This window comes from Bos javanicus, chromosome 4 (genome assembly GCF_032452875.1).
Source record: "Bos javanicus breed banteng chromosome 4, ARS-OSU_banteng_1.0, whole genome shotgun sequence".
NCBI classification, from domain to species: Eukaryota; Metazoa; Chordata; class Mammalia; order Artiodactyla; family Bovidae; genus Bos; species Bos javanicus.
The window spans coordinates 105,425,334-105,452,434 of NC_083871.1; the positions used below are offsets into that span (position 1 = coordinate 105,425,334).

At 42.1% G+C, this 27,101-nt stretch overlaps 1 protein-coding gene across 3 annotated transcripts in view; it reads left to right on the plus strand.

The window, feature by feature from the left end:
* AGK (acylglycerol kinase) overlaps window positions 1-27,101 on the plus strand; it is a 100,795-nt gene that overhangs the window by 22,738 nt on the left and 50,956 nt on the right. For 2 of the 3 annotated variants that reach the window (XM_061414940.1, XM_061414941.1), the window contains exons 3-5: window positions 11,658-11,697; window positions 16,536-16,615; window positions 23,333-23,408. In XM_061414940.1, coding sequence (XP_061270924.1) covers window positions 11,658-11,697; window positions 16,536-16,615; window positions 23,333-23,408 — 196 coding nt within the window. The remainder of the gene's footprint in view (window positions 1-11,657; window positions 11,698-16,535; window positions 16,616-23,332; window positions 23,409-27,101) is intronic. The other variant, XM_061414942.1, reaches the window with a different exon arrangement.

A 27,101-nucleotide genomic window follows, 5' to 3' on the forward strand; every position in this document is an offset into this window, starting at 1 on the left:
TCTCCAGGTGGTCACTGGCAGCTCAAATACTGCCTGTCGTGGAGCAGCACAAATACTGACGACAGTAGCTGCGAGGTTGTGTGTTTACAGGTCAGAAATTTTCCAGATCTGTCCTGAATCCTGGAGCCCAAAGTAAATAACCACTTTCTGTGTGTGACTTACATAGTATACGTCATTGAGGGAGGTGAGGGAGATAGAAAGGAATTCTTCCTTCCTCTGCTTTCTTCCTAAATGTTGTTGTTTAGTCGCTACGTCGTATCCGACTCTTTGTGACCCCATGGACTGTAGCCTGCCCAGCTCCTTTGTCCATGGGATTTCCTGAGCAAGCATACTGGAGTGGGTTGCCATTTCCTCCTCCAGGGGATCTTCCCAGTCTAGAGATCGAACCCATGTTTCCTGTGTTGGCAGGTGGACTCTTGACCACTGAGCCACCAGGAAAGGCCTTCTCCCTGAATACCTGTCATAATTTCCATGTCATCCGTTTTCTGTGTTTTCTCTTTCTGTGCAGATAGGTGAGAGTACCTTGTACATAGTTGACACTCCATGTGTGTGTGTGTTTGTAATTATATCCATAAATATGTAATGGTTGATAGAACAGAAAAAACTAGTATTTTGGTTGCCAACTAAAGTTAATATTATACGTGTGTGAAGGAGACTCTGTGGCACAGAATGTTTAAGTTGGCATGTTGGGTGGAAGTGGATGAATGGAAAAAGAACAGAAAGCAAAAGAAGTAAATGAACCACAAGAGAAAGTCAGAGTATTTGTGAGAATTAGGTAGGGGTAGAAATCATCCAAAAAAAGTGACTAGAGGTAGCAGCTCAAAGAATCCCTTTAGTGGCAGCCAAAGTCCACACTTGAGCATAACCTAGCAGCCAGCTGGAGGTGGTCCTCAGACCTCAGCCTCTGTGAATGTTTGGACAGCGGAGTTGGAACAGTTGGTATTTTATGGAAAGCCGAGGCTCAAATAAGAGGGTGAAAATAGAATACTTTCATGTTCTAAGATGAGAAAAGAAGATTTAGGCTTCCTCCATGTCCATTTCTCTTGGTCAGTAGAATGAAGGAATAACCTGCAGAACACATTTCTATCTCTCTGGTCAATGGAAATTTCTACAGAACAGACCCAAATGATTCATTTATTATGTGAGCGGAGCCCTCAGGGGATGCTGTTTTTCATTAAGTCATTTCCCATCCTGAATTAGAGAGGAAATGTTCTATAGAGTAAACCTGAGAAATAAGCTACTTGAAATATTACAAGAGGTCCACTTAAGTACACAATGAAAGTGCAAGTCACTCAGTTGTCTCCGACTCTTGGCAACCCGTGGGCTGTAGCCCACCAGGCTTCTCTGTTCATGGAATTCTCTAGGCAAGAATACTGGACTGGGTAGCCATTCCCTTCTCTGGGGGATCTTCCCAACCCAGGGATCGCACTCAAATCTCCCACATTGCAGGAAGATTCTTTACCATGTGAGCCACCAGGGAAGCCCAAGAACACTGGAATGGGTAGCCTATCCCTTCTCCAGGGGATCTTCCCAGCCCAGGAATTGAACCTGGGTCTCCTGCATTGCAGGTGGATTCTTAACCAGCTGAGCCACCAGGGAAGTACACATGAGTATAGACTGAAACGACCAGGAATGAGTAAGCTTGGAGGAAGTTGGCTTTGGAGTTCTGTATTTCAGAGAGTAAGAAAGAATAAGCCCTAGTTTACCCAGAGCTTCATGTAGCCGCTGGCCATCACTATAGACAGGGCCTTCCCACTGAGCAGAGAGATTGGGTCTTTGTCTGACTAATAAGTGTTCTTGACTTAATGAATAAAGAGTGGAGTTAGGTTTAGTTGGGCTTTTTCCTAAGCCGGTTTGCAGGACATAAAGTAATCACTGTAGCGATGCATTGTGAATTGAGGTGACCATAGTGGTAGCATAGACCTGTGTGTAGTTAGACAGTGGATGGAGCTGTATTGACTGCTTTTTGTGTTATTTGGGCTTGGCCTTAGAGAACAGAGCAGAAGCAGAGTGTCGAGAGAAGAATCACCATTGTTGAGAATGAGAAGGCTTAAGTTCTAGTACTACGTTTTTGAGTAACTTCTGTCTGACAGTGGGCAGATCCCCAGACCAGAAGTTTCTCAGACTAGATGAGTTGGTTATTTTTCAGGAGCTCGAAGGAGATGGCACTGTTGAAGGAGTCCCTGTTGAAGTGAACCTTCACAATCTCGTGGGGTTTAGGGATTGGAATTATATATGTTCTGTGTGTGTGTGTGTGTGTGTGTGTGTGTGTGTGCACGTGGTGTGGTAGGTGTGTGTCTCTTTTCCCAGAAGAGGATCACTGCTGTAGTAAACTTGGTTACTAATGGAATGCCATGTCATTTGATTGACGGGGATCAGGCTGTGTTGGGAGAGGTTGAAAAGTATTGGACTAGATAATTTCTAAGGACTCGCCCGACCTTAAAAATGTCAGTTGTCAGGAAATGGAATTTGGGCTTGGATGACAAGGGTTCAATCCATGGGTTGGGAAGATCCTCTAGAGCAGGAAACAGCAACCCACTGCAGTATTCTTTCCTGGAAAATTTCATGGACAGAGGAGCCTGGCGGACTATAGTCCTTGGGGTCACAGAGTAGGGGCTTGAACTTGAAATCAGTTTTGTATAAAGCAGAAACTCTGTTTGCATGCCTCAAGAGGAAAGCTGGTGGTAGAAATTGCTGTACAGTTTGCCTCTAGACTATAGTGGGAAGTATTTTGAAGGGGGGGGAGTAGGATGGATCAATGTAATTTTTCTCTCCATGTAGAGTTGTTAGTGAAGTAACAGCTTATCTTATTTTGCAGTCCTAAAGTAATAAATAAAACATTTATGGCTCAGAATAAATTGAGAGCATCCCATTTCCTGCAGTAGCAGGCATGTTCAAATTCTTTTAAAGCCTCAGGCAGGGTGACATCAGCAGATTTTTTTCTTCATTTTCTAATCCAGAAGCTTCTAATTTCTTTCTGTATAAGAACCCACATTTTAGTACTGAGCAGATCTTCAGGGACCCTTTTTGATATGACTACATTTTGCAGCACCTCTTTTAAATTGTGTTAAACTTCAGTGCTCTCAGGGGACAGCATGCTGTAGTGGATGGAGTGTGGGCTTGCAATTTATATGCAGTATTTGTTTTTTTTCCTGTTAGCTATGTCTTTGGTTCACATTCAGATACTTGACCCATTAGCATTCTGGAGTTTCTGAGTTCCTGACTTAGCCTTTCTAGAGGGCTCTAGCTTCATGACCCTCTCCCACAAACACACACACGCCACACACCCACCCCCATGGGTCTTCTTGATCCAGTCAAGTCTCCCCACTCCAGTATTCTTGAACTTCCTTGGTAGCTCAGCTGGTAAAGAATCCACCTGCAATGTGGGAGACCTGGGTTCCATCCCTGGGTTGGGAAGAGCCCCTGAGCAGGGAACAGCTACTCACTCCAGTATTCTGCCCTGGAGAATTCCATGGACTGTGTAGTCCAGTTCAGTTGCTTAGTTGTGTCTGACTCTTTGTGACCCTATGGACTGCAGCACGGCAGGATTCCCTGTCCGTCACCAGCTCCCGGAGTTCACGCAAACTCATGTCCATCGAGTCGGTGATGCCATCCAACCATCTCATCCTCTGTTGTTCCCTTCTCCTCCCACCTTCAATCTTCCCCAGCGTCAGGGTCTTTTCAAAAGAGTCAGTTCTTCACATCAGGTTGCCAGAGTATTGAAGTTTCAACTTCAGCATCAGCATCAGTCCTTCCAATGAATGTTCAGGACTGATTTCCTTTAGGATGGACTGGTTGGATCTCTTTGCAGTCCAAGGGACTCTCAACAGTCTTTTCCAACACCACAGTTCAAAAGCATCAACTCTTTGGCACTCAGCTTTCTTTATAGTCCAACTCTCACATCCATACATGACTACTGGAAAAAACCATAGCTTTGACTAGACGGACCTTTGTTGGCAAAGTAATGTCTCTACTTTTTAATATGCTGTCTGCTGCTGCTATGGAGAAGGCAATGGCACCCCACTCCAGTACTCTTGCCTGGAAAATTCCATGGATGGAGGAGTCTGGTAGGCTGTGGTCCATGGGGTCGCTAAGAGTTGGACACGACTGAGCAACTTCACTTTCACGCATTGGAGAAGGAAATGGCAACCCACTCCAGTGTTCTTGCCTGGAGAATCCCAGGGATGGGGCAGCCTGGTGGGCTGCCGTCTATGGGGTCGCACAGAGTCAGACACGACTGAAGTGATTTAGACGGCAGCCCACCAGGCTCCCCCACCCCTGGGACTCTCCAGGCAAGAACACTGGAGTGGGTTGGCATTTCCTTCTCCAATGCGTGAAAGTGAAGTTGCTCAGTCGTGTCCAACTTTAGCGACCCCATGGACCACAGCCTACCAGACTCCTCCATCCATGGAATTTTCCAGGCAAGAGTACTGGAGTGGGGTGCCATTGCCTTCTCTCAATATGCTGTCTAGGTTGGTCATAACTTTTCTTCCAAGGAGCAAGTGTCTTTTAATTTCATGGCTGCAGTCACCATCTGCAGTGATCTTGGAGCCCAAAAAAATAAACTCAGCCAGTGTTTTCATTGTTTTCCCATCTATTTGCCGTGAAGTGATGGGACTGGATGCCATGATCTTAGTTTTCTGGATGCTGAGTTTTAAGCCAACTTTTTCACTCTTCTCTTTCACTTTCATCAAGAGACTCTGTAGTTCTTCTTCGCTTTCTGCCGTAAAGGTGGTGTCATCTGCATATTTGAAGTTATTGATATTTCTCCTGGCAATCTTGTTTCCAGCTTGTGCTTTATCTAGCCCAGCATTTCTCATGATGTACTTTGCATGTAAGTTAAATAAGCAGGGTGACAATATACAGCCTTGACGTACTCCTTTCCTGATTTGGAACCAGTCTGTCGTTCCATGTTTGGTTCCAACTGTTGCTTCCTGACCTGCATACAGATTTCTCAGGAGGCAGGTCAGGTGGTCTGGTATTCCCATCTCTTGAAGAATTTTCCACAGTTTGTTGTGATCCACATAGTCAAAGGCTTTGGCATAGTCAATAAAGCAGAAGTAGATGTTTTTCTGAAACTCTTGCTTTTTTGATGATCCACTGGACGTTGGCAATTTGATCTCTGGTTCCTCTGCCTTTTCTAAACCCAGCTTGAACATCTGGAAGTTCATGGTTCACGTACTGTTGAAGCCTGGCTTGGAGAATTTTGAGCATTACTTTTCCAGCTTGTGAAATGAGTACAATTGTGTGGTAGTTTGAGCACACTTTGGCATTGCCTTTCTTTGGAATTGGAATGAAAACTGACCTTTTCCAGCCCTATGGCCACTCCTGAGTTTTCCAAATTTACTGGCATGTTGAGCGCAGTATGTCTGTATTGACTATATATGACTGTATGGTCCATGGGATCGAAGAGAGTTGGACACGACTGAGCGACTTTCACTTCATTTTTTTCACTCTTATGACTGGAGTTTCCCCTTCTCTCCTGTCCTGCCCCACAGTGAGCCCTCCTCTTGCCATTTGGTGAGCATGACCCTGAAAGAGCTTCCCCTTCAAGAACACCAGATTCTCCTACAGAAAATAACTTTCAGTGTCTCCTCCAGAACAAAGTCTGCCTGAGCACAATGAGTCAATCTCTGCTGTTCAAACATTTGCCACTTATTTATTAAACAGTTATTTATTGAGTATCTTAGATTGTGTGTAGAAGTCTGTGCTCTATGCTGTGGGAAAGAAAATGGTGAATTATCCATGACTTCAGGACCACTAGCATCAAAGAAGAAAGATAAGACAAGCTGCTTTGTGTGTGGTAGGGTAAGGACTTGGGTGGTGGTGTTTGGTCTTCAATTTTTTTTTTTTCTAAAGGGAGAGGAAAGGAAATGATCACATCCCTGGAGGGGAAAAGTGAAGTTCTTGGTGTCTTTTAGGAATAACAAAGCATGCTGTTTGCCAAGAGTAGGGGCAACATTGAGAGCATGATGGGGATACACGCCCTATCCACCACGTTTTTCCTTTGGCTTTGAGATGAGGTACGGTGTCCGCTTCCCTGGGTCACCTGCTGTTCTCTGTCCAGGGTCCTGACGTGCAGGCGCTCTCTTCCTGCTTCCGCTTTCACCTGCTCATGGGGATGAACTTCTCCCCTCTCATCCCTCCTGTTACCATGTGTGTATCTTTTTTTGGGGGGAGGAGGTCTTTGTTACTGTTCACAGTCTTCTCTAGCTGTGGGAGCAGGGGCTGCTCTCTAGTTGCCGTGCGAGGGCTTCTTGTTACGGTGGCTTCAATTGTTGTGCAGCACAGACTCTAGGGCGCACAGGCTCAGTAAGTGTGGCACATGGGCTTGTCACAGCATGTGGGATCTTCCCAGACCAGGGATCAAACCCACCCCCCCTGCATTGGCAGGCAGATTCTTAATAACTAGACCCTCAGGGTGGAGAAGGAAATGGCAACCCACTCCAGTATTCTTGCCTAGAGAATCCTGTGGATGGAAGAGCCTGGTGGGCTGCTGTCCATGGGGTCACACAGAGTCAGACATGACTGAAGCGACTTAGCGTGCATGCATACATTGGAGAAGGAAATGGCAACCCACTCCAGTGTTCTTGCCTGGAGAATCCCAGGGACAGGGGAGCCTGGTGGGCTGCTGTCTCTGGGCTTGCACAGAGTCGGACACGACTGAAGTGATTTAGCAGCAGCAGCAGAGCCCCAGGGATGTCCAGCCGTGTTCATCTTTAGTCAAGAACTCTGTCTGGAATTCCAGATGTGTATTTCTAGCTGTCCCCTGGATCCTCCCACCTGGTCTCTCACCGTTGTCCCAGATCGACCTATCCAGACCAGGCATAGCTTCCTCTCTCCTCAACTAGTCCTCCATGTTGCCTTCCATCTCTGTGAATGTGACACCTTCCACTGGAAGGTAAAGGGGTCTTTGACCCTCCCTACCCATGAACCAGCACTTAAGTTCACTCCTCAACCTCTGCTGAACCTGTGTTCTCTCCATCCCCACTACCACCTACCCAGTTCTAGTCCTTTTCCTCGCTGACCTGCGTTCTTGAAGAATCCTCCCTGGTCTCCCTGGATTCAGGCTTATCTTTGACCCTTGCCCTCTTGACACTGCAGCCAGAATGATCCTTCCACCCTGTCAACCTGGTCATGTCAGTTCCCTTGTTAAAACCCTGCAGTGGCTTCTTATGGCCCTTAGGGTGAAGCCCACATTCCTTAAATAGGTTAGAAAAGGCTCTTGGAGGCCCCTGTCCTGGCCCTCCTGGTGTGCCGCTGCAGCCGTCCTGAGCTGCTTCCAGTCCGGGCCTCGGCTGGGACCTGGCACTTGCCGGCTTTCCCCATGCTCTTTCCTTTGCCTGCATTCTCCTCCCTGTTTTTGCCTGGCTACTTTCTGTTTCTCTCCTAGATCTCAACTTCACTATCCATGTAAAAGTCTTCTCTAATTCCCTCAAGACAAGGTTAGATACCTCTACTAGACACTCCTTTTATGGAGTAAAAATATAAGTCATATCATTTTATGGAGTAAATGATATAAGTCATATCACTTTATGGAGTAAATGATATAAGTCATATCATTTGATGATTGCCTAACAAATTGTCTTTCTTCCCTCCTCAAACTGTAGACTTCACGAGGATGGGGACTGTTGTTATTCACCTGTATATCATGCCTGGCATGTTATCTATCAAGAAACATATCTTTTACTATATCACTGATATTTACCAAGTGCTGTTCTTTGCTCCTGGATCCCAAGCTTCTTCAGGTCAGGACCAAGTCTTGTTCATGGTGCTGTACCTGGCGCTTTGTGTTAAATCAGTTTCACCAGTTCCTTTTGGGAGCTTTATTGCACTTGAATTTATATCTATTAAAAAAAACTGTATGAATATAAATTCTAAGAGTTATGTTAGCTGGGACTAGGAAGTGATGTGATAGCTTAATAAATGTGCTGTAAAGTATGAATCCAAAGAAGTACTGCCCATTCAGTATGGTCTGGAATTAAGAAGTAGCAGCATTAAGGCATTTGAAAGCCCGCTCTCCCACTTAGCAACACGTTGTCTTGGGCAAGTCAGTTCCTTTCTTTGCGCCTGGGCTTCCTCATCTGTAAGATGGGAATATGCCACCTGCCCTGCAAGGTGGTTGTGTGCTTGGTCCCTCAGTTGTGTCTGACTCTTTGCCACCCTGTGGAGTGCAGCCTGTCAGGCTCCTCTGTCCTTGGGGATTCTCCAGGTCAGAATACTGGATATGAGTTGCCATGCCCTCCTCCAGGGGATCTTCCCAACCCCGGGATCGAATCCAGGTCTCCTGCATTGCAGGTGGATTCTTCACCGACTGAGCCCCTCAGGGAAGCCCTGCAAGGTTGTTACAAAGACTAAAGGTTTATGAAAACAACAGCCATATAGTATCTGGTGCACAGTAGTTGCTGTGTGGATTTTAAGTTATTTTCTTTTTTATTGCAGCGATGCTGCCATTATGGAGAACATACTTGAAATTTCTTTTTTGAAATAGTTTTCAAAACTTGCTGTAGACCTTCAGAATATGTCAATAGGAGAAATATCTTTTCTTTTGAGGATAAGTTTGAGTTTTAGATACAGCTTGGTTCAGAGAACGTGATCAAGATAGTTGATACCGTTTTTTGATATTTAAAAACCTAGGTGTGATTATAATGAGGATTTCTTTTGTAATGTCTAAATTGGTACATATTCTGTCTTTCTCACAGGTGGCATTGGCAGCGTGCATATTCCATTTAACATCCAGGATGTTAACTATCTAAATACCTTTTGACTTTCAATAGCATGCTGATACATCAAGTAGTTATTAGTAAGCTCAAGAGAGCTGAGATCTTTAATAATACACTTCATCACAAGTTAACCATCAGAATTTTACTTCTAGCAAAAAAAAAAAGAAATGGAGAAAAAATGATCCAAGATGCTACCCATATTCCTGTATCTGTTTGGGGGTCTTCCCTTTTCAGCTGGGTCCATTTCAGCGTGGCTGAAATGCAGTAAGGGAGGTGGTGTCTGCTAATGACCCAGAGGGGCCTGGTGCCTTCAGAGGCCTGTCCCTAGTAGGAGGAGGAGCTGGCTGGGGGAGACGGACAGATACATAGAGATAGGCACTCAGCTTTTACAGAAGCATGTGTTTGTACGGAGTAATCCGCAGGACGTCTCTGTAGGATGAGACGAGGCACAGGTCATTCTGTCTACTAGGAAAAACACATTGAGGCAAGGAGGAGGAGGAAGCCAGTCCCCTGAGACTGGCAGCAGAAACTTGGGCAGTCTGGAAACTAGACTGAGGGTTAAATCCGCTGAGAATGCTCAGGTGACTACAAGGAACCGTTTTATTTTATGATCCAACGGATACAGAGGGCCTGTATTTTGCCTCATCATTGTACAGAAGGGCATGAGTCTGAAGGGTTATTACAAAGGGTTATTGACACTTAACTATTTTTAAATATTTTACTAGATTGTACTCTGAATCTGCCTCATCTTGCATGCATGTTCTGTTGACTTTAGAATAATTCACTGAGAGCAGTTGATGGAGAGGCTTGGAAAGAGCCAAGCATTTTTGACTCTTGGGTGGGGGAGGGAGATGAGCTTGGACTCCCTTTGCCGCGGGCTAGTCGGGAGCAGTATCGCTCGAGCAAGAGGGCTGAGCCTGGCTTTAACGGCGCCTCGTGGGGTTTGTTGTAGAACCGGATGCGCTTTTCAGGTACTGAAAGTGAAAGTCACTCAGTCGTGTCCGACTCTTTGTGACCCCATGGACTATACAGTCCATGGAATTCTCCAGGCCAGAATACTGGAGTGGGTAGCCTTTCCCTTCTCCAGGGGCTCTTCCCAACCCAGGGGCAGAACCGGGGTCTCCTGCATTGCAGGTGGCTTCTTACCAACTGAGCCATCTGGGTTTGAGCTACTAGTGTCATTCTAATGGGACACTGTCGCTGCCCTTAGGTTTCAGGTGGGCAGCAGAGATACTTCCTCTTAGGGAGTGCTTTCTCCTGGAAGCTGATGGCTCTGTGAAATTGGGCTTGTCCTGCAGCCTGGCTATGGAAGAAAATGCCATAGCCTTTGACTGCAACTATAGCGAAAAGCAAAAGTTTAATTTTAATTAGTATGTGTTATTTGTGTGAAAAGTATTATAATTCTATTACAGTGCAGTGCTATATAGTCGATTGTGTTAGTTGGGTACCTAGGTTGGTTGGACTTATGGACAAACTGGACTTAGGAATGCACCCTCAAAACGGAACTTGTTTGCATGTAGGGGACTTACTGTACTGTAAAGATGCAAAATTCAAGGTCTTTGATGTTATGAAAAAGGTCTAGACAGGAAATTTAAGTAAAATAACCCTTTCGAAATCATTTTAATTCTTCCCTCTAAATTGTTTACCGCTCATGTTTTCTGGGTATTCATTTTCTTAACTGTTGTTAGCCAGGTTGAAGTTACTATATGAATGCCAGCAACCCGTGTTAGAATGGACTCTTACAAGGAGAAGATTCTGGAACATGGTAGGCAGTCAGCCATTTAAAGTGGTCTTAAGGTATAAGTGGCCCAAACACATATTAGAAAGCTTAATGCTGAATGGATGAACATATTCTGATAGAACGTTTTGTTTTTGCAAGCCAAAATTTTGCCTCACGCCAGAATTTTCCATTTATGATATAATTGTGTATCTGACTGTGATATAAAAAATAAGCGATTTAGAGAAAACACCAGCAGAAGCAACTATATATCAAATTTATTTCTGGCAAATGACCTGAATAATTTTACTGAATAAGAAAAACGCAGGGTATGTGCATTCGTTTTTCTGTTGCTGCCCTAACAAATTTCCACAAACTTAGAGATTTAACACAACATAAATTTATTATCTTACAGTTTTGTGGCTTCCCAGGTAGCTCTGTGATAGAGAATCTGCCTGCCAGTGCAGGAGATGCAGGAGATAGGGGTGTGATCCCTGGGTTGGGAAGATCCCCTGGAGAAGGGAATGGCAACCCACTCCAATAATCTTGCCTGGAGAATCCCATGGACAGAGGAGCCTGGCGGGCTGCAGTCCATGGGGTCGCAAAGAGTAGACACGACTGAGCACACAGCACTGTTGTTCGTGCAGTAGAGATCCAACACAGGGCTCCCTTAACATCAAGGTGTCAGCAAGGACAGCGTTCCTCCTGGAGGCTCCGGAGAGAACCCCTCTCCTTCCTGGGTACCCACACTCCTTGACTTAAAGCCACCTTCCATCTCCAAAGCCAGCGAGGCTGCACCTTTGCGACCATCCTTTCCTGGTCACATTTGCTGCTGAAGTTTCTCTGCTTTTGAGGACCCCTGCGATTCCATTGGGCCCACCTACATCATCCAGAATTCTCTCCCATCTCCAGACCCTAACTTAATCATGTCTGTAGAAACCCTGTTGCCACATAAGGTAACCTTTTCAGGTTCTGGGAATTAGGATGTGAGCATCTTAAAGGGAGTGGGGATTATTCTGCCTGCTGTTGTGTGGGAACTCCTAACACGGATTTCATTCGGAGAAAGTACCTTTCAGATGTGCCCGTGATTTGTTACAGGTCTTAAGGAACGTTCACTTGACTATTTTAAAGAGTTATATTTATTTTAAAAAACGATGATTTGGATCTGAACCTACTTATTAAAGCTAACGTTCCTTCTCTTTTGTTTACTTTGATAGTGATAACCTACTAAGGAGAGCAGCCTGTCAAGAAGCTCAGGTAATGCCGTTTAATATGAAACAATTAAAACCCGCCTTATCTCCACCGTGCAGAAGTCTTGGGCTGTTCCAGGGGACTTGCCCAGCACCTTGCATCAGTGCAGCTTGGCTATTTTTTCCCTCACTATCGGGATGAATCAGGCTGCCAGCCAACTCTGAATAGAACTCGAGGAAGTTAACCATCTGGTGAAAAGCAGTTCCAACGCCCACCCCTTCAGACTTGTTTACTTCTGGATTAGTCCAAAGAACACAGAACCGGACTGGTTGGCGTTCTGGGAATTTGTTCATGTCTGCAGGTGGCCTGGAAGCTCTGGCTAAAGCCAGATTCATGCCTAAGCCGAATAAGCCCCAAGGATATCAGTTCAGAGCAGTCGTTACCTCTCAAAGTCAAATCTTCTTAAAACTGTTGATTCGTACTTTAAAGCCTGTCTCTTTAGCCCAGCTGAGTCATACCCTGTGCGTTGTTATTCCCCGTCTCAGGTATTGCACTTAAATATTCATCTCTCTAGTTAGAGTTGAACTGTTCATCCTTTCAAATTTAAGGTCACATTTCTTTTCTTCCCTCCCCTCCAAATATGCACATTATAACTTGCAGATGAATTTGCATGGTTAGGTTGCTTTTTTGTTATGTCACTTAAACTTATGATGTCGGAAATACCAAAAAGAAACATGAAATTAAAAAGTGACAAAGGCATGATACATTTAGTAGAAGTAGGGGGCAGAAAACATTCTGAAATGTTGTCATGGATGCCAATGACAATAGACACTATGAACGAATTTCTCTCTTTCGGGATTCCCTAACTGTTCTAAATCCATGTTTTAGGAGTTTGATTGCTTTGTTGTTTCATCTCATGGCTCTGAGTTGTTCAAATAAACTTTAGTATTAAATTTGAGGTGATCTTCACCCCAAGCTAATTTTGCATTAGCAACTAGAAAATCATGCACGGGGAAGCCTTTTGCTCTTGAACAAAGAGTGGATATGGGCACTCACTCCCTTTCTTGTGCGAAGTATTAATACCTTCACCTCTGCTCTGAATTCCCTCTCCTCCTACTTTTTCATGACCCTGTTCCTTCCGTTGTTTCTTCCCTTGCATGTTTCCCTCTTCCCATTGTTCTAATTCTCCACTTCCCAACACCCATTTAGCTCCTCTCATCTGAAAAAAGGAAGTGAATTCATCCTTACAGTCTACTCATTCTAGTTGCTTTTCCTGTGTCTGTCCCCTTTCAGTCTAAATTCTTGAATAAAATACGATATTTTTTTTAAAGCTCACATAAACTCACCTCATTATAGTTTCATGTAAACTCCTTCAGTTCAGTTTAGTTCAGTCGCTCAGTCGTGTCCGACTGTTTGCGACCCCATGAATCGCAGCATGCCAGGCCTCCCTGTCCATCACTAACTCCCGGAGTTCATTCAAACTCATGTCCATCGAGTCGGTGATGCCATCCAGCCATCTCATCCTCTGTTGTCCCCTTTTCCTCCTGCCCCCAATCCCTCCCAGCATCAGAGTCTTTTACAATGAGTCAGCTCTTTGCATGAGGTGGCCAAAGTACTGGAGTTTCAGCTTTAGCATCATTCCTTCCAAACACCCAGGGCTGATCTCCTTTAGAATAAACTGGTTGGATCTCCTTGCAGTCCAAGGGACTCTCAAGAGTCTTCTGCAACACCACGGTTCAAAAGCATCAATTCTTCGGCACTCAGCTTTCTTCACAGTCCAACTCTCACATCCATACATGACCACTGGAAAAACCATAGCCTTGACCAGACGGACCTTTGTTGGCAAAGTAATGTAATAGCTTTTGAATATGCTATCTAGGTTTGTCATAACTTTCCTTCCAAGGAGTAAGCATCTTTTAATTTCATGGCTGCAGTCACCATCTGCAGTGATTTTGGACTCCTTAACCTACTATAAACCCGAGTCTTGAGTCGCAAGTAGCTAAGGCTTCTAGAGGCTAAAAACCCAGGACCAAGAGGAATAATCTAGAACTATAGATCTGGAATCTGGCTGGTTAATTCATTCCTGGCCAAATTCCAAAAATAGTATGGATAGAAGAAGAACAAATTACAATATTATATTAAGGTCTAACTCAGAGTGAAAACAGTAGAAATTATGAAGTACTAGAAACTTTTTACAAAGAAACAGTATATCCTTCTGAAGTATTCAGCAATAAAGGTTTATTTTTGTCTTTAGAGCAAGTAATAGACAATAATGAGAAAGGATCTCCAGTGGGCTGTCAGGGAGGTGGTAGAGTCAGAACCAGTTACTTAGTAAGATACCTGGTATAACTTTCATTTTTCTTCTTTGCTTTGTACTTCTGTACTTGAATTCTACCTTGGCCCAGACCTGCTTCCCACCAGTTAAGACTTGAAATTTTGCCGTCTTAGGGATTTCCCTATTCTGCTTCTTTTTATTGACTATCTTCTCCCATCCTGATGGAGCAGTGGCAGCTGTGATTAGTCCCCATTGTAACCCCTTGCATCTTATCTGTGAGTCTGAACTCTGTCTCATCCATTGTCTTCTCTTTAGAACTGATAGAGTGGAAGCTTGGGTTTTGAAGTTAGATGGATATAAATTCTGAACTTGTAATTTATTAACACTTTGACTTAATTTTTCTGAATCTTGGCTTTCTCATCTATAGACATGGGAATATTTAATTCCTACTTAGTTTCTGAGAACTAAGAACAATATGTGTGGAAGTGGCAAATATTAGGCACTTAGTAAACATTAATTATGTTTCTTTTCCTGTACCAGTTGATGCTACTGAGTTATTCAGGGTTGCAAAGAAAGGAAGCAGCTAGAGTATGAGATTTATTTTTTATGCGTATAGAGATATGAAGGTTAATTGGTAACACAAAGATTTTTCATTAATAAGCTTTAGATGGTTGGGAAGAACCCCTGGAGAAGGGAAAGGCTACCCAATCCAGTATTCTCACCTGGAGAATTCCATGGATTGAATCGTCCATGGGGTCCCAGAGAGTTGGACACGACTGAGTGACTTTCATTTCACTTAAAAGGAAAAATGATTATATTCTGAAAACTAAAGACAAACTTCCTTTGTGACAGACTGCATCCTTTTTGGTTGCAATAAACCTAGCCATATCTTACAGAGAAAAGAAAAGTTACTTACCTGTAGTAAGTGAATGAAGTGGGTGTTTTATTATAATTTAGCTTACTTTTATTAAGTAACGGTCCACTTTTTTTAAACTTTTTATTTTGTATTGTAGTATAGTTGATTAAAAATGTGATAGTTTCAGGTAAACAGCAGAGGGACTCAGCCCTATATATATACATGTTTCTATTCTCCCCCAAAATGTGGAAAATTCTTAAAGAGATGGGAATACCAGACCACCTGACCTGCCTCCTGAGAAATCTTTATGCAGGTCAAGAAGCAGCAGTTAGAACTGGACATAGAACAACAGACTGGTTCCAAATCAGGAAAGGAGTACGTCAAGGCTGTATATTGTCACCCTGCTTATTTAACTTATATGCAGAGTGCATCATGTGAAATACTGGGCTAGATGAAGCACAAGCTGGAATCAAGATTGCTGGGAGAAATATCAATAACCTCAGATACACAGATGGCACCACACTTATGGCAGAAAGTGAAGAAGAACTAAAGAGCCTTGATGAAAATGAAAGAGGAGAGTGAAAAAGTTAGCTTAAAACTCAATGTTCAGAAAACTAAGATCATGGCATGCAGTCCCATCACTTCATGGCAAATAGATGGGGAAACAATGGAAACAGTGACAGACTTTATTTTTTGGGGGCTCCAAAATCACTGCAGATGGTGAGTGCAGCCATGAAATTAAAAGATGCTTACTCCTTGGAAGAAAAACTGTGACCAATCTAGACAGCATATTAAAAAGCAGAGACATTACTTTGCCAACAAAGGTCTGTCTAGTCAAAGCTATGGTTTTTCCAGTTGTCATGTATGGATGTGAGCGTTGACCTATAAAGAAAGCTGAGCACTGGAGAATCAATGCTTTTGAACATCGATTCAAAGGTGGTGTTGAAGAAGACTCTTGAGAGTCCCTTGGACTGCAGGGAGATCCAACTAGTCCATCCTAAAGGAAATCAGTCATGAATATTCATTGGAAGGACTGATGCTGAAGCTGAAACTCCCAATATTTGGCCACTTGATATGAAGAGCTGACTCATTGGAGAAGACCCTGATTCTGGGAATGATTGAAGGCAGGAAGAGAAGGGGACAACAGAGGATGAGATGGTTGGATGGCTTCACCAACTCAGTGGACATGAGTTTGAGCAAGCTCCGGCAGTTGGTGATGGACAGGGAAGCCTGGTGTGCTGCAGTCCATGGGGTCGCAAAGAGCTGGACACGACTGAGTGACCGAACTGAATCTCCTCCAAACCCATCTCCCATTTAGGCTGGCACATAACATTGAGCAGAGTTCCCTGTGCTGTTACAGTAGGTCTTTGTTGCTTATCCATTTTAATTGTAACAATGAGTACATGTCGATCCCAAATTCCCTAACTATCCCTTCCCCCATTCCTCCCCTGTGGCAACCTTAAGTTTCTTCTCTGAGTCTGTGAATCTGTTTCTGTTTTATAAGTAAATTCGTTGGTGTCATTCTTTTTAGATTCATGCAGCTTTATTGTTGTTTACGGTGGGGTTGCTGCGATTCATGGGGTCGCAAAGAGTCAGACACAACCGAGCACCTGAACTGAGCTGATGGTGGGGTTGTCAATACGAAATCTTGGAAGAACCTTGGCTTCCTCAGGGTAGACACCGGAAGTAAATTCTTTTGGAATGAAAGAATATATGTGTTCACTAACTCAATAGAAGGACACTTACTGAAAACTTTTCTTTGTTCCTTTTTAGGTGTTTGGCAATCAACTTATTCCTCCCAATGCGCAAGTGAAGAAGGCAACTGTGTTTCTCAACCCTGCAGCTTGCAAAGGGTAGTTCAGTCTGTGCTTTGTTACAAATTCAGTTTTTCCAGGGGCAAAGAGTCACGGTGTCAGGCAGCTGGTTGGAGTCTGTGAAACTGGAAGCACTGGGTTCATTGCTCTTGTAGCCATAAGATTCAATTGTATTGTAGAAATCACGGTTTAAGGGGATATAACTGTAAAGCTCACTGATGCTTAGCCAACTTGTCTAATTGAATTTTAATAATTATTGCAGAATTAGCTCACTCAAATCAGGCTTATCTGCTTGGTCCTAGTCACCTTGGGAATAGCTTCTGCTGCCGTGATATGAGATGTTCAGAGATGGCCAAGAATATTGTGGCCTTGTGAGGTCAGAAACATTCTTCCCCCAAGCAGTGAATGTAGAGTTAGGTCTTGGAGGTCAGCCGGGAGGACGCTCAGTCTTCCCGACTAAGGAAATGACACGTGGCGGTGGGGGACTGTGGTTAGAGATAGGAGGGCGGACTTAGGTCCCTTGCTATGTCACTGTTCTAACAGTCCTGGAGGGGTCATGTGAGGCAGTTGTGAGAATTAACATGTGAGGACTAGCTGGGACCTTGGTTGATAGTCATGTGTTCATTTATTGTAACAAATGTACGATACTGGTGCAGAATGTTGAAAGGGAGGGAGACTGTGTGTTGTGGGATAGGGGGGCGGATCAGGGAGGGGGTTATGTGAGAACTCTGTATTGTCTACTCTTTTTTACTGTGAACTTGGGCTTCCCTGGTGGCTCAGAGGATAAAGCGTCTGCCTGCAATGTGGGAGACCTGGGTGTGATCCCTGGGTTGGGAAGATCGTCTAGAGAAGGAAATGGCATCCCACTCCAGTACTCTTGCCTGGAAAATACCATGGACAGAGGAGCCTGGCAGGCTACAGTCTTAATTTTTTAAAAAGTACCGTAAGCAAAATAAAAAACTTTTTCTTTAATACTATTAGTTGGGAACAACTCATTCAGTTGGAAAGGATTTTTGATAGTTTCTAGAAGAAATCATTTAAAATTTAAAATTACAATTGTTTTTTGTTTATTTACGGCTTTGCTGGGTCTTTGCTGCTGTGCACGGAGGCTTTCTCTAGTTGCAGTGAGCAGGGGCTACTCATTGTTGCAGTGCTTGGGCTTGTCATTGTGGTGGCTTCTCTTGTTGCAGAGCACAGGCTCAAGGGTGTATGGGCTTCAGCAGTTGCGACACTCAGGCCCAGTAGCTGTGGTGCATGGCCTTAGCTGCTCAGCGGCGTGTGGAGTCTTCCTGGACCAGGGATCGAACCCGTGTCCCCTGCATCAGCAGGCACATTCCCATCCCACTCTACCACCAGGGAAGTCCTAAAATTATTATTTTTTAAATAGTAAGAATTGGTGGGGGAGGGGGAGAGTGATACCTTTTATTCTTTCTGAGGACCAGAATAATTCTTTTTGCCCTGATTGAGAATCAGAAAATTAATAAATATGTATTAGATTGGATTCCGTAAGGTCAAAGTCAAATGGCATTAAGATAATGAGAACAAGAAAAAGCATAGTTGGGAGCGGCTCTTAAGTGGTACGTTTGACGTTGTCTGGAAAGAAAAGCAGGAGTTCTGAAATAAGTTTCTCTTATCTTTTCTAGGGAGGTACTGAGTGTGGGTTCACAGATGTGAGGACTAGCCCTGCCTTATTTCTTTTGAATTTAGCAGTTTGAGATACTTACTACGGACTGCCTAAATCGACTTCATTGCTCTACCTAATTGAATCATATTTGCCCACCTTTGTTGCAGCCATTTCCTGCTGCCCTAAACATACTTAGCATAAGCCCTTATGACCGTTCTTGTGTAATATTTACTTATATATATTTATTTGCTTGGCTGCATAGGGTCTTAGTTGTGGCATGTGGGATCTTAGTTCCCCAACCAGGGATTGAACCTGCGTCCCCAGCATTACTTCAGTATTCTGGGCTGGAGAATTCCATGGGCTGTGTCGTCCATGGGGTCGCAGAGTCGGACACAACTGAGCGACTTTCACTTTCACTTTCCCCGGCATTGCAAGGTGGATTCTTATCCACTGGACCACCAGGGACTTCCCTCATTCTTGTTTAAACCAGCACTAAACAAAAATACCAACAACGGTTCTAACAGAACACAATCAAAATACCCAAGATAGCTAAATAGTCACTGTTGGCTTTTGGGAGAAGCCAGCAGGGAACTGGATGTGAGTTTGAGTCTGGAGGATCAGGTCTGTTTCCTCTCTTCTGCTCTGTGATGCTGCGGGTGTTGCTTTTTAGCTTCTTAACTCCTCAATTTATATGCATCTGTAAAATGGTAAAATAATGGCACATACCTTATAAAAATTACCATGTAATCCTTCAGGATTAAATGAGATAACGCCTCTAAAGTCTTTTGCATTCCTTCCATTTCATAGTTAGCATTCAATTAAAGAAATATAAGCTGCTGTCCTTGTTGTTACAGACCTGTAGTGTTAGTCACTCTGTCGTGTCCAACTCTTTGCAACCCCATGGACTGTAGCCCACCAGGATCCTCTGTCCATGGGATTTTTCAGGTGTGGATACTGGACTGGGTTGCCATTTCCTCCTACAGGGATCTTCCCGACCCAGGGATCGAACTCAAGTCTCCTGCGTCTTCTACACTGGCAGGGTTTGATCCCTGGGTTGATCCCTGCATCTTCTACATTGGCAGACGGGTTCTTTACCCACCGGGGAAGCCCTTACTGACCTGTAGGCTGAGTTCAAAAGGTTCTTTACTTGACTCTCCACCCTTGGACCTCTCCTTCTGTCCGAACTAATGTAACTGTTCCAGGTCCTATTCCTCTAGAGACCTAGTAAGTTAGTAACTTGCCAATTCTGATGATCTATATGGCAATTGTTTAAGCTATAATCAGTCATTTTGAATTTTTACATCTAAGAGATATTTGCATTTTTAAACAATGACACTTCTTTTAAAAGCAGTTTTAGGTTCTGCTTACACTTTTACATGGAAATGTATTTGTGATTTTAAAGGTGAAGTTCTTGTTGAAAAATATGATACCTTTATCTGCAGACGAGAGTAAGGAAAATCTTTCTAAAGTCATGGTCCGCTTTGACAAGGTGAATCCTGCATGCTTCTAGGAAGCAGTCACTCTGAAATCGCTTTCGCTACTTAATTGTACTATTTTTGTCATCTTGGCTTTGCCCTGACACATAATTTATAATTTATCATGTAGCTATTTCATTATGTAGTACTGGTTTAAAACTACATTAGAGCTTTAGGAAATAAGATAACTGTGTTTAGCATTAATACATAATACATTAAGGAGTAATTATTTTTTGTGTGTGCAGGAACCTGGAAATTGCTGTAGTATAGAAAGTTTTTATTTGACTCTGGTGCTATCTCACCCTTAATTATATAATAAATAATACATTTCGTATTGGTAACACTTGTTTTTCAATCTTTTATATGGAACATTAGAAGGAAAAAAAATGTCTTCACTTTCATCTTCGAGATTGTCTGTACCTGTGGCATCACATAAATATGTGAATAAAGGCCCAAATGTTCAGATATTTTTTTCTTTTTTTTAAATTATAGTTGAGTTACAGTATTGTGTTAGGTTCAGATGTACAGCAGAATGATTTAGTTATATATACATATATATTTTTTCAGATCCTTTTCCATTATTGATTATTATAATACATTGAATATAGTTCCTTGTGCTATACAGTAAATCTTTGTTGGGACTTCCTTGGCCGTCCAGTGATTAAGATGCCATACTTCCAATGTGGGAGGCTCGGTTTCAATCCCTGGTCAGGGAACTAAGATCCCATGTGCTGCTTGGCAAAAAAAAAAAAAAAAAACAATTAACTGGTAAATCTTCTTTGTTTATCTAATTTATATATAATAGTGTGTATCTGTTAATCCCATACTCCTAATTTATCCCTCCCCACTTTGGTAGCCGTAAGTTTATTTTCTATGTTTGTGAGTTTATTTCTGTTTTTAAAATAATTTTTTTTTACATGCCACATGTAAGTAATATTATATAAAATTTTTCTCGTTCTTTCTGACTTATTTCACTTAGTGTGATGATCTCTAGGTTGTTGCAGATGACAATATTTCATTCTTTTTTATGGCTGAGTAATATTCCACTGTGTGTGTGTGTGTGTGTGTGTGTGTGTGTGTGTGTGTGTGTATGCATGCATATGTGTGTGTGTACACACCACATCTTTATCCATTCATCTGTCGATGGACACTTTGGTTGCTTCCAGGTTTTAGCTATTGTAACTTGTGCTGCTGTGAACATTAGGGTGCATGTATGTATCCTTTCAAATTAGAGTTTTCATCTTTTTCGAATATATGTTATGCCCAGGTGTGGGATTACTGTATCATATGGTAGCTCTGTTTTCAGTTTTTTAAGGAACCTCCATACTGTTCTCCATGGTGGCTGAACCAATTTGCATCCCCACCAACAGTGTAAGAGGGTTCCCTTCTCTCCACACACTCTCCAGAATTTATTGTTTGTAGATTTTTTTGATGATGCCATTTGACTGTGTGTGAGGTGATACCTCATTGTACTTTTGCAAATGTTATTTCCTAAGCTAGCTCAGAGGAGCTCACAGGTGTGTTATAAGTGATTAATACAGCCACCTGAGACTTCGCCAGAGTCCTGCCTCCCAGAGATAGATCTGATCCACTTCCACCTGACCTTTCTTACTAGCCTGTTAATGAAAGCAGTCCTGCAAGAAGGAGTGTTTACAGTATCACCAGCTCAGCCTTTTATTGTTGGTCTAAGCCCCAGAAATGGTGATTTGGGAAGGAGGAGTTTCCATTTAGCCTTTCCCATTCATTCTAATAAGCATTCGGAGCCGTAGAAGTGGGAGGATCGGTTTGTTTCATTTGCTTATTACCTGCCTAGGTGGGCCCTTGGCTCAAGCTATTCTTTTGTCTCTTGTGAAAATTTGCTCAAGTTTCTCAATTTCTGTTTTCGTTCATAATCAGAAACGTTTTATGTTTTGTATTCCATGTGGTAGTTACTTCTTTTTAAAGAACGTTGAATTTGGTCCGTGCATAACTTTACATGTTCCTCATTCACTACTTTTGCATCTCTTTCTATTATAAAATATTCTTAAGAAATTCAAAGCATGCCTCACTGATAAGAAAAATAATCTTTTTGATAGAGGACTAGGTAAGTGTGAATGTAAAAGTTAGATGTTTGGTGTTGATTGTTTTGAAAGTGCTAGTTTTTGTTTCTGTTTTGCGATATGATAGTTGAAAATATTTGAGTAAAAGACGTCAGCTGATTGGTATGTTTAACATTTATTCAACCTTGAGACTCTGTGATTGGGAACTTTCTGCAGCTTCTGTATCCCTTGATTTCTAGGCTCTTGTTTTTGAATCTTGACCTGAATTGGACAAGGGTCACTACTAGAATGATGTCTATGATACTTTTAAAACACACAAACTCTCCTAAGAGAGTTTTATTTCTGTTGTTATCGGATACCACAATTGTCTCATTTCCTTTTCCTCACAATATACCTGTCTACATTTGGAATGGATTATTCATTCATTCATAAGTGCATTAATGTACCAGGTGCTTACTGAATAACCTTCTAAGTATACCACTCATAATGCTAAAGGCCATAGGACTCAAGGACTAATAAGGTTAGGTGTGTGTTTTTGCAAGGCTTCCAGTCTAGTCCTGAAGACTGTCTTGGGAACCACTATTCATCATAGAAGGTAAAAGTCCCTGTGAGAGGTGTGGACCATGTGCCAGGGCTACCCTGAGAAGCACATGACTGGGAGTTTTAGAAAGTGACAGTGAGAGTCTCTCCGTTGTGTCCGGCTCTTTGCTACCCCATGAACTATACAGTCCAGGGAATTCTCCAGGCCAGAATACTGGAGTGGATAGCCTTTCCCTTCTCCAGGAGATCTTCCCAACCCAGGGATGGAACCCAGGTCTCTCCCGCATTGCAGGTAGATTCTGTACCAGCTGAGCCACCAGGGAGGCCCCTTGGAGTTTTAGACAAGCTACCAAATATCCATAGTAAGATTAGGTAATTTAGAACTTCTCCCTTTCCCAGCAGAAATTCTGCCTCCATGGAAAAGAATTTTGCTCTTTCTCCAGGGATTTCACTACAGGGGTAAAACTCAAGAAATGGAGATACTCCTAGTATTTGAAATTGTTAAAAATGATGTCTCTTTCCTTCAAAGGTTGTGTTCACTGAGTCAGAATTAAGCAATACTCTCTTTGGTTCAATCTGTTCTCTCAGACTACATGAAAAATGTTAAATACATTCTCAGTCCACCAGTGGACTATAAGAAGTCCCTTGAGGGCTTGTTACATTTTACCTGAATCACACGTTTGTTTGTCTGCCTTGTCCTCTTGTTTGTCCCGCTCCTATGTGTCTAGCACACAGTAGAAGGTCGGTAGTGCTTGTTGAATGAATCAGACGTTGTTGCTAGACTAGAGCCATATCTAGTGTAAAAAAAAAAAAGTCCCCTGGGGGAGCTAGACTGTGAACTGTAAGCATCCCATATGGATAGGGGCAAGCTCCTGGGGGCTCTAGAGAGAGAGAGTCCGTGTTTCTACCCAGAGAAACCCATTCATTACTCATCATTAGCTTCCTGGGTTGAACAAATAGAGGAAGCCTGTGTGCGCTAGGCTGTTCCTCGTCCTATTCTAGAGAAGATAGTTGGGCTTTTTATTTTCCCTCCTGAGCACTCCTGTTAAAATATTTGTATTTTTTCCTTTGTTTACAGCAAAGCCAGGACTCTATTTGAAAAAAATGCTGCCCCGATTTTACACTTATCTGGCATGGATGTTACTATCGTTAAGGTGAGAATTGCTCTAGAGTGTTAATTTTATCCAAGCCACCCCTCCTTATATCCTGTTCTCTTTACTTCTTAGCAGAAATCGTTTATCACGTAAGGAGGTAAGAACAGAGAAATCAACGTTGTGTTCTTCTTCTGATAATTAATACAATTATATTGTTTTTCCCAACCACTCTCAGCTTTTCATTTTCAGAATAGGATTAAATGGAGCCATGAACCTGGTTCCTTTCCTCTGAAAGATAGGACTTGGAACTCTTGTCTCTTAGAAGATGAAAAGTTGTTATAGCTGTAAGAATTCTTCTGACTCTTTAAAAAAACAAAAAACTTCAAGTTTGAGTAATTAATTTCTTGGCAGACAGGTAAACATTTTCTTTCTGATAAGGAATTACCTCTGGTGAGGAATTTTAAGTGGTAAAGCTTTAGAATTTTCAAGATTTGGATATGAAGAAAGGGGGTCAGAAATAAATGAGAGGGAATGTGTACTTCAGAAGATGCCTCAAGGCCCCACTTTGTTGACTTTAAGTGCTTTGTGTATGGTGTGTATATAGATGTATGTATTTGGTAAAAATCACTGTGTCACCTGTTTTTAAGTCTGTGGTTTACTGATTTTTAATATTAGATACTTTCATTGAATCTTAGAGGTTGGATGGGCATTTAGTCCAATTGACCATGCAGTGCTGAACTGCACCTTGTCTGAGACAGGGTCTTCCAGTTGTCTGCCTCCAGGGGTGGGAGAGAGGGGAACACTGGCGCTTATTTTAGAACCTGTAATGTATACTGCAGACTCTAGTATAAGAGAGCTGAGAATGGTCATTTAAGACTGATACTATTTATCCCTGGAATGTTTGGTTGAACTCAAAAGTAGAACCACCTGGGCCTGACTGGAGCTTTCTTTGAAGGGAAATTTTTTTGTATGTGTGTATTAAGTTTCTTTAGTGCCTGTAGAAGTACATCAAGATGTTCCATTAGTATTAGTAAGGTTAAAAATTTTAAAGGAATTTCTGCATTTCGTCTAAGTTTTCAAATTAATAGGCATCATGTTGTTCATAAGATCTTCTTTTAAATTTTGTACCATATGAAATAAATCATTGGCATGCTCAATATTGTTTTATTGTTTATCCATACCATCTTTTTTTTGCCTCCCAGTCATGTGAGGGCTGTGTCAATTTAATCTTGCCAAGAACCATTTTTTGGCCTGTTGATCCCTTTATTTATGTTTGTTTCACTGTTTCCTTCATTCTCCTTTCTTTGGATTTTTTTTTTTCTGCTTCTGCTGTTCTGACATTTTAACTTGAATATTCATTTCATTAATTTTCACCCTTCTTTCCTAGTGTTTGGTGCTTCAGCTACATCCTAGAAGTTTTGATATATTTTCATTATCATTCAGTTCTAAATATTTTCTAATTTTCATCATGATTTTTATTTGACCTGTGAGTTAGTCATGTTTTAAAATTTTCAAATCTAAAACTTTTCCCCATCTTTCTGTTAATGATTTCTGATTTAATTGTGCTATAGTCAAAGAATGTAGTGTATATAATTCCAGTATTTTAAGGTTGGTTGAAATTTTGTTTTATGGCCTCGCCATGTGGTTTGTTTTCATAAATGTTTTATGTATGCCTGAAAAGAATGGGTATCAGTTATTGGGTACCATGTTCTATATATGCCCAGTAAGTCAAGTCTGTTAATTGTGTAGTTCAAAACTTATAATGTCCTTACTGTTTTCTTCTGTTTTAACTATAGATTATTCAGAAAGAGGTATTAGAAATATCCCACTGGATAGATTTGTCTATTTCTCAATGTAGTTTTATCCACTTTTGCTCTTTTATATTTTAAGACTATGTCAGTAGACGCATTCACATTTCAAATTATTTCATTTTTCTTGCATTTTGAACCCGTCATAATGCATAACCCTTTAGCATTAATGCTGCCTTTTAGTGTGGTCTATTTTATTTAGTGTTATTAGTTAACCATACTAGCTTACTTTGGTTAGTTTTTGCCCGGTATAATTTTTACTTATCTTTTTAATTTTAAGAAAGTCCAACTTACCAATTTTTTCTTTTAGGGTTGCTTTTGGTGATTTATTTAAAGACTCATCACCAAACCCAGGATCATCTAGATCCTCAACTATGTTATTTTCTAGAGATTTTATAGTTTTTTATTTGCATTTAGATCTGTGATCCATTTTGAGTTAATTTTTATGAAAGGTATAAAATTTGAGTTTTTTGCATCCTTAGGCCACTCTTTCTCCTTTCTCTTTGGTGCATTTAGAATTTTCCTCTTAAGATTAGAGCCTCAAATATATCATCCGTATTAATGTAATCTTTTAAATTATGGTCTGTTAAATATGTCAGTGTCTTTTGAAATTTTGGTTCTTTCATTCCTGTACTCATTCCTATTTTTCACTTTTTCTTGCAAATATTTGAGTACCCCAGGTGGCCCAGTGGTAAAGAATCCACGTGCCAACTCATCAGATGTGGGTTTGATCCGTGGGTCAGGAAGATCCCCTGGAAAAGAGAATGGCAACCCACTCCAGTATTCTTGCCTGGGAGATCCCATGGACAGAAGAACCTCGTGGGCTGCAGTCCATGGGGTCACAAAGAGTCAGACACTACTTGGCAACTAAACAACCACAGCACCTCCTATAAAGTAAACTCTGTTCTAGGTATTGAGGATACAGTCTGAACAAAACATTTTCCCTGTCTGCCCTCAGAGAAATTCTAAAGTGGGAAAAGAAGGGATGCACATGATAAACGTATATAAAAAAACTTACGATTTGTCAGGTGGTGGTGAGTGCCAAGAGGAAAAGTCAAGAGGGATAAGAAAAGTAATGGGGGTGTTAGTTTAGTCCAGGAAGCCAAAGAAGGCTGGTTTTATAAGATGCCCTTTGAAAGAGACCTGGAGGAAATGTGAGTCGTGCAGGTGGGCGAGGGAGAGGATCCAGGGCCAGCATGCTGCACGTTCAGAGGCTCTGCAGAGTATTTGTGGGTGTTTGAGGAAGAGTAAGAAGGCCAGTGTAGTTAGAGGAGGATGAACAAAGAGAGACAGGCAGAGAGGATGAGGTTGGAGAAGTCAGGACGGGCAAGATTGTCAGGTTTGTATCACTTATATATTCAGTAAATGACCTTCCCTCTCCTTGTTGATCAAGTGTTATGCAGGAAAAGGCTGAAAGGAGAGCCCTAAAAAAATGTCATTAGGAATCTGCCTACAATTTCATGTTCCTCCCTTGGGGGCATGTTACTTAGAGCATAGATGTTCACTTGGTAATCAGTTCACCCATTTGTATCCCAGAGTATTGTTCCCACTTATCTCCACCTTGTTCCCAAGGATATTATCAAATAGCTTGCCAGGTGCCTTGCTGAGGACCAGATAGAATGTCTGTTTGGATTCCCATATCTTCTTATCTAGTAATCTGTCAAAGATGAGAATAGTCTGAGAGCCTTGTTCTTGGAGAACCCTTGCAGATTACCAGTGGTCACCTATTTCAGGATGTTTACAAGGCCTCCTTTTAAATTAGGATCAACATATATTCTTTTTTTTTTTTTTAATGAAATATTTGGATTGATTGAGCTCAACCACTAGAGGGCAACAATTTAATCAACCATGGATATGTAGTGAAACCAACATAAAAATCCGAAGGGACAGGGTTCAGAGAGCTTCAGGGCTGGTGAACCTGTGGAGATCTGAGAAGTGGTGTACC